The sequence below is a fragment of the Histoplasma capsulatum genome, genomic scaffold (genome assembly GCF_000149585.1).
Source record: "Histoplasma capsulatum NAm1 scaffold_3 genomic scaffold, whole genome shotgun sequence".
NCBI classification, from domain to species: Eukaryota; Fungi; Ascomycota; class Eurotiomycetes; order Onygenales; family Ajellomycetaceae; genus Histoplasma; species Histoplasma mississippiense.
The window spans coordinates 2,688-10,687 of NW_001813980.1; the positions used below are offsets into that span (position 1 = coordinate 2,688).

Here is an 8,000-nt window from a genome sequence, read left to right on the forward strand (position 1 = left end):
GCCTATCCTGGACCTCACTCCGCACCCCCTGTCTCTAGCCCTCACTCTTTGTCAACCCTAAACCCTGACTCTGACCACCTCATCCTCCCCCCCAGCCTCTAACCTCACTCATTGTAACCCTGACCCTGACCCATTATCATATGGGATGATACTGTTTGAAACTGATCACCCTAACTGATCTACTTTCTCTCGATGTTATATCCCTTTACCCTCTGTCTCTTGCTTCACCTGCCTTTATATATATATACGTCTTTCATCCCCCTGTGGTGCCCCTCACCCGTGATATCACTTGACCCCTGTACCCTCTGACTCCATCTTCCCCCTCTCTGCCTCCTGATATATCCCTCGCAGCCAACAAAACATCTCCACCAGCTGGTTGTGCTCGATGCCCTGTCCCTCAACCTTCTGTCTCAAAAATTCAATCACCGCCTCCTGATCATCTGCATTCACATTGAACTCTCTCAGCTGCTGTGACACCCATACATCATCATTGCCACTGTCGGGATCAAAAATCCCCTGTACGGACACTGCCTCTGTGTCTTCCGGCTGTTGCATATGGACTGCGGCATCCCGCATCGGAAGCACCCGGAATACCGTGTGTATTTGATCTTGCTCCGCACTGTCATCATCCATCTCTTTGCCTCCTGGCTCTCCTCGTGGGGACACTGGTACAGCTCATGGTCAAACTCCCGCTTGCCACTTGCACATATCAAACACTGATCCTTCCACCTCTGCGCCTCTTCCACTAAAACCTCCTCATCCATCAATGCCCTCTGCCCTCGCTGCTGGTGTGTGATGATGAACCGGCCCCGACGGACATCCTGCTTGTGGAATGTCTGTCTGGTTGTTGATGGGATGCCCCTGGTGTCTTCACTGATTTCACTTGACTCTTGCTTGTTCCATTGACCCGGGCTGCTCCCGCCTGAAGTTGAAGCTTCATTCTTGGTGATGCTTTCATTTATGTTGTCGTCTGTGCTCTTGCTCACACTTCTGGCCATTCTGGGACTGCATGTGCTGTTGAATCTGATGTGGGTTTCACCCTGCTGGCTCTCCATCTCTGACTCCTGGCTGGTTTCATCCTCGCTGGAGTCATCCTTGGCTGTTGCTCTTGAACTGTAGCCTGGACTGGGTGTGGGCGTGGGCGTGCCACCTGGGCTGGGGGTGAACACGGCCTCCCTGGCCTCCCACTCGGCATCGCACCCGTCACACTGGGACTCCCCTGTGTGTCGATCACCGCAGTGCCGTCTCATGTAACCCTCCACTTCCCCGTCCAGGTACCGGTCCAGCACCACCCGTCGACATCGAGCCATCGGTTCATCACCCTCCTCACCCCCTGCCTGCATGTACCGATCAACCAGCTTCTGGTCCAGCAGTGATGGTGCATCCTTTCTTGACCATATCATTGCTGCACTGATACCCTCGGGCTCAATGATGATGGCTTCACTGGCCTGTCCATCACGCCCTGCACGCCCGCTCTCCTGTCCATAATCCAGCAATGATCGCGGCCGTCCGACGTGGATGATGCTGCGGATGTTGGGGATGTCGATTCCCATGCCCAGTGCACTTGTCGCCACGATGACCTGGTATTGACCTTGTCGGAAACGCTCCAGTATGCCGGCCTTGTCGATCTGGTGGTGGTGATATGCCTCGCACCCCAATGCGCTTGCCATCGTCGTGACCTGATTCACCGTCTGGCAGTACACCACCCCCTTGCCTTCTCCCGTCCGTCTCATGCGGTCCTGGATGAACCTGACCACGCTGGGTGCTTGAAACCATCGGTTGAGCCCACCGTACTCTGACCCTTCAATGATGGGTTGCCACACTCGGTATGCCACATTTGGACCGCATGTCCGCGCCCGGAACAATGATATGTCCGCTCGGGTGCAGTGCATGCGGGACCACAGCTTCTCCTCCTCACCGGGTGGCAGTGTGGCCGTCAGCAGCACCATCTGTGTCTTGGCCGCCATCAGCTTGCCGAGCTGTTGCATCTGGGGCCGGAAGTTGACCTGGTCGTTGAGCACCGTGTGGCATAACCGTGCCACCTTGATGATCCGTGACAATATTGGTGGGTAGCTCTCCGCGTCGCGCCATCCATACTCCCCCCGTCCCAGCACCGCCAACGCGTCTACCAGCGCGCACTCATAATCCTCCACCTGAACCCGCTGGTCCAGCAGCTCAATGCAAAAATCCAAACATGCCATCTGGATCTTGGTTGATTTGAACTTATCTTCTTCTTCTGACTGCGTATCTCTCTGTCCCTTCTCCTCCTCCTCTTCTTCTTCCTCAGTCATCTGCTCATCCATGGGGTCTGGGCTGATGGGGTGTCGCTGGTCGGCTCCCTCTGTGGTGGCTACCTGCCATAATACCCTCCATGTCTTGCGCTGCCGTGGTGTGAACCGGTACTGTGGGCTCGTCCATTCATGCTCGACCTGCGTTCGGGCGAAAAACATCAACATCTGCTGCCATGGCCTCACGTGCTCGGCGATGCTCTCCTCATCCATGTATGCCTGCAACGGGGTGTGCCGGGTCTGGTGTCGCTCTGTGCGGATGGCCTCGATGCGGACGAAGTGGCCCAGCCGTGTGATGACTCGCTGGCTGGTACGGGCAACCTGCCCCATGGCCTCCCAGATGGCCCTCGCGGCCAGTTCATCTGGGCACGTGGTGTCATCGTCGGGCCGCTGCACGCAGTTGACCAGATCATTGGGTGCGATGTTGGTCAAGTACACCGGCCATCTGGTCCGCCGCAGCCATGGGTTGGCTTCATCGTGCTCCCCGGCCTGGATGACATTGCTGGTCTGCCGTTGCTGTTCCCGGTAAAACCGCTCCAGCTCATCAATGACATGGCTGGCTCTGTTCTGGTCTGGCGTGCCGGTGTGCTCAGTAGTCTCCTTAGTCTGGATCTGTATGTAGTGGGAGCCCTTGCGCGATGCAAATACCTGCTGGAACTGCACCTTCTGGCATGATCTGTCCACCTCATCCTGTGCTGCCGTACGCTTTTGTGGCGCTGTACGGCCACGGCTGGGATATGGCGACCAGCTGTGCTTGTTCTGCCAGTGCTTGCGCATGGTGTTCATGTTCCCTGCCACATACTGGCACTGGGGATCCCGCTGGCACCTGTAGCCATCTTGAATGGGTAGTTCCGGGATTGGTTCATTCAGTATTGTGGGCAGTGTTAACTGTGTAGTATGTGGGCAGTGTTAACTGTGTAGTATCTCGAGCCACATTGTCCCACTGTTCAATGTTCTCCTTTATCTGCTGAACCACCGCATGCTTTAGCTGATGGGCCTTGCCTTTCAGATGCTGTTCAATCTCGGTTGGCCACACAGCGTGCTTGCACCGGCGGCATATGATAATGAGGTATGATTCACAGTGGATAAATAATTGATGTTCCATGTCGATGCTGGGTCTGTCTTGTGCATTGAATATATATATATTTCCTTCATTCAGTGTCTTTGTGTGAAACTTGACAGATCTGATCTGGTGTGAATGTTTGTTTTTTCTGTGGTTAAAATCACTCCAGGATGAAGCCTTTCAGTTTTCTTATATGTTTTGCTATTTTTATTTACTTTGTTGATCCTGCACCGCTTTGCACCGCTCTGTTGCCTGGGTGAAAATATATATATTTAGTTGGGTCTGGTTGGGTTGGTGGCTTACCCCATCAAACATCGCACCTCAACTTATTGACTTTGACACCACAATTTAACCCCTTCCCGGCGGAATTATTGCTTTTAATTTGGATATGTTGTATTTCATATCCACTACGGCCTACATGCAAAGTTTGAAGTAATGGGGTGGCTGGCTGCCGCAGAAGGGAAGGGAAGAGGGAGCTCGACTGTGACCGGGCCCCACTGCGGGCACGCGGAGGCGGGAGCGGGAGCACGCACGGGCGGCCAATCAGGGACGGAGAAAATCGGACGGGGGCTCGTCGGACCACGCACTATGTAGAACTTGGATAGTTTAACCCTAACCCTATAACCTTCAACGGGCATGTCCAGCGTGTCATCCCACTGGTTTGGGTCCAACGGGTTAACGGGTTCGGTCAACGGGTTCGACTTCCAATGGTTTCAACGTCTCAACTTCCAATGGGTTGCCAATTGTAAAGAGCCTCACTTTGCAAATTCAAAAGAATGCATATTTGCTCCCAAATCAGGAAAGCCATCAGTACAGACAAATAACTCAGTCTCTACTGATGTAAATGATAGCAATAAATAAAAAAGAAGGAATTCTCAACTCTCTGAATCTGCTATCTCTGAATCTTCTGCGAGGCAAAAAATTAGATCACAGAAGTCACCAAGAACCTCTGTTCAAATAAAAATAAGGGATACACATATGCAGAATATGATAGCAGTTGAAGTTGTGAATAATAGATTCAGTTTGTTATCTGACTCTGAATAAAGAGAAATACTTGTTAATATTTGTGTAATGTTAGAAAAACAACAAAAAAATGTTAAAAGCTCGACAAAAATCACATTTCTCGTCCGTAGGTTGGTGCAAAATTAGCGTGGTTTCAATTAGTGTATGGAATTCTGCACCGGCGCCCTGGGCATAACCAATAGAATCCTATATGATTTTATATGAATAATAATTGGTCATTTAGATCCACTGATTGAAGATCTCATGTAGATCTTAAGAATGTGTATGGAATTCAACATGTTTGAAGCCCTGCCTGTCTGCCTGCCTGCCCGATTCTCATATCTTCTCCCACCTATCCCCCTACCCGCGAATATGGAACCCCCCAAACCTGCGAATGTGGAATCCACTGAGAAACCTACCAAATCCAATGGTGAGTTCCTTATATTAATCAATTCAAATGACCTAGCTAACTAATTCATTCTCTAGTTCATACAAAAACATCAAGAAAATGAAAACAGTCTGTTGAGGAGGTTATTGCAGAACTTCCACCTCTAGAATCGGTGAAATTCCACTCAATATTGCCTATCTCATGAGATTCAATTTTCAATATTTCTGCAAATATCAATATAAGCAGTTCATACATTCTGTTTATCTTATTCTTCTCTGAGAAATGCTTTTAAAATATCAGTAATTCTACTAATCTCTATGCAAAATTAAAGAGAGATACCAGAGATACTGATGATGAAGCTTCAGAGCTTTCAGAAATGAAAAAGAATGAGAAAGCTCAAGATATAGATATAGAGATTTCTGAAATATCTATATTCTCAAAGCTTTCTATTCAGCAATGTTCATGGAAAAATATCAATTCAGCAGAGATAAAGGTCTTTATAAGCATTCTTCTTTCTATGAAAGTTCATAAATTCCATTGAATTGATCTATACGGGCAGAATGAGCTGAAACAAGACTCTATTCATTCCATTCAATTCTATATGACCCATATGCGTTTTGAACAGATTAAATGATATATCCATATATCTAACCTTCATGAGGCCCGCCGCCCGGAGGTCAAAAATAAGAATTGATGGTATAAGATAGAGTCATTAGCTACTAAGTTTCATATGGCATGTTGAAAATACTATACCCCTGACTTTAAGATTTCCATTGATGAGATTTTGGTTAAATATTTTGGATGGAGTCAACATACATACAAGATGTCTAATAAACCAATTCCTTGAGGATATAGATATTTGGCCTAGCAGAACATGACTATTTATAGTCTTTTCCTGGTCTAGCTGTCAACAAAGTATAATGTCTATGTTTCAATTCTCTATGTTAACAAAACTGAATCTATGGTGGTGAATCTGGTGAAGCGGCTTCCTATGATATCCACACTGAATACACCGAATACCATGCCGAATGCCACCCCTAATATCGACTCTAATATCACCCATAATATTGGCCCTAATATCAACCCGAATATCACCCTCCCGAATGCTACACCGAATGCCACATCTAATGAAATCTCTATCTCACAGCTGGTCACATCCTATTCAATTTATATGGATAACTACTTTACATCAGTTCCTTTATTCAAAGAACTACGTCAACAGGGGTATGGAGCATGTGGAACCACTCATTCAAACCAGGTTCCAGCAGCACTAGATGAGCTTTGAGAACATTCAAATTCCATACTCTGAAATACTCTGCATGTCATTGAAAAAGAGAATGTTCTCTGTCTTGCCTGGCAAGATAATAATATGGTATTGGCACTAACTACGATTCATTCATTGGACGCAGTTATTGAATGTACTTGTAAATGCTCAGGGGAACTCTCAATGTCAATATTGTTAGAAAGGTCTTTAAAGGTCAATCACAAAAGAAGCTGAAAATCCCATTGATTATAGGTGATTATAATCATCACATGAATGGGGTACATCTAGCAAATCAATACTGAGCAGCATATACTAGTCATAGAGTCATCTATCACACCTGGCTTTCTATTCTCTACTGACTTATTGATTCCGCAGCTATTAATGCATACCGGCTTCAATATCTATATATGGAGCAGCAGAGGATTTCAGTGAAGGATCTTTCTTCTCATATAAGCTTTCATGAGAAGCTTTACCAGGAACTCTTTGAATTCACATCTAGGATTCATGATAATCTATCAAGGGAATGATCAAATTCTAATCTAAATCATCAACGGATTTCTCTTCCAAAGCAGCGTGTTTGTGCCTGGTGTCAATATAAATGAAAGATTGGCCAGCAGAAATATAAAAAGATAGGGAGATCAAGTTCTGACTGTTCAGAGTGTCAAAATACCCTTTTATGTTTGAAAACTCAATGTTGGGCGGAATTTCATAGTATATCCTAATATCTATTTACGCGGATCCTTAATTAGGGTTTATATATAACCCTAATACCAATGAATACTCAAAAATACACTGATTATTCAATGAGATCTCGTATAATATACACTAATGAAACCACGCTAATTTTGCACAAACCTACGGACGAGGAGATAGTTGAAGCCTCATTCTTGGTGATGCTTTCATTTATGTTGTTGTCTGTGCTCTTGCTCACACTTCTGGCCATTCTGGGACTGCATGTGCTGTTGAATCTGATGTGGGTTTCACCCTGCTGGCTCTCCATCTCTGACTCCTGGTTGGACGGGTTTGACGTCCAACGGCTTAGGGTCCAGCGTGTTCGACTAATGTTTGTTTTTCTCTGTTTAAAATCACTCCAGAATGAAGCCTTTCAGTTTTTTTATATATTTTGCTATTTTTATTTACTTTGTTGATCTAGTAACCCTAACCGCTCCGTTGCCTGGGTGAAAATATAGATATTTAGTTGGGTCTGGTTGGGTTGATGGCTTACCCCATCAAACATCGCACCTCAACTCATTGACTTTGACACCACAATGTAACCCCTTCCCGGCGGAATTATCGCTTTTGATTTGGATATGTTGTATTTCATATCCACTACGGCCTACATGCAAAGTTTGAAGTCAATTGACTCCGTGGTTGATTTGACGTTCAACGTCTGAAACCAAATGGAATGTACGTCCAATCTGCCCTGCTCTGATTGGTCGGTTTTCTAACCCTGAATGGAATGGACGTCTAGGGTATAGAGCAGTGCCGCAGCCTTCTCAAACTGAGTTTACAACCATTGTTGAAAGCTTTTCAAACAGCACAATGTCGGTCTGAAATGAGCTTCTAAGCATATGAAAATATAGAGCAATGAGAAAGCAGATTGTCTAACTAAACAGATAGTCTCATCTACTGCAGCCTCAGTGTATGAATTTAAAATCACACTCACAGTCAGTGAGGTCTGCACAGTGGCCAAGCAGCTCAGTCAAGAAATAAGATGAAAGTGATGAAGTGGAGTCTGTGACAAACTCTCTGACTGATATCAAAGTTGGAGTTTCAGCAAACTGACTGTGAAATATCAAGTGAAGGCTTCTTTAGAGCTCATTATATCACAGCACGCTTTTCATCACTGACTTGCATTCTGCTTTTTTCATGAGAACTTTTTTTGATATGACAGATGTTTCCAGTATGCAGATGTAAGACTCATTTATATCTGTGAATACAACAAAAGCTCAGAACATTTGATGCTCTATCAACATTTATAGAAACATCTTCTTC

General features: G+C 46.0%; 3 protein-coding genes across 3 annotated transcripts; 2 read left to right on the plus strand and 1 right to left on the minus strand.

The window, feature by feature from the left end:
- Positions 1-285: 285 nt before the first annotated feature.
- HCAG_03126 (predicted protein) lies at positions 286-3,124 on the minus strand (the record flags this gene model as incomplete). The annotated part of the gene is made up of 3 exons (XM_001540979.1): positions 286-496; positions 595-3,004; positions 3,091-3,124. The coding sequence occupies 3 exons, from the start codon at positions 3,122-3,124 to the stop codon at positions 286-288; spliced, it is 2,655 nt and encodes an 884-aa protein (XP_001541029.1).
- A 1,526-nt stretch (positions 3,125-4,650) lies between these two features.
- HCAG_03127 (predicted protein) lies at positions 4,651-4,865 on the plus strand (the record flags this gene model as incomplete). Its single annotated transcript, XM_001540980.1, has 2 exons — positions 4,651-4,783; positions 4,840-4,865. The coding sequence occupies 2 exons, from the start codon at positions 4,651-4,653 to the stop codon at positions 4,863-4,865; spliced, it is 159 nt and encodes a 52-aa protein (XP_001541030.1).
- A 2,033-nt stretch (positions 4,866-6,898) lies between these two features.
- Positions 6,899-7,195, plus strand: HCAG_03128 (predicted protein; the record flags this gene model as incomplete). The annotated part of the gene is made up of 2 exons (XM_001540981.1): positions 6,899-7,068; positions 7,159-7,195. The coding sequence occupies 2 exons, from the start codon at positions 6,899-6,901 to the stop codon at positions 7,193-7,195; spliced, it is 207 nt and encodes a 68-aa protein (XP_001541031.1).
- Positions 7,196-8,000: the final 805 nt, after the last annotated feature.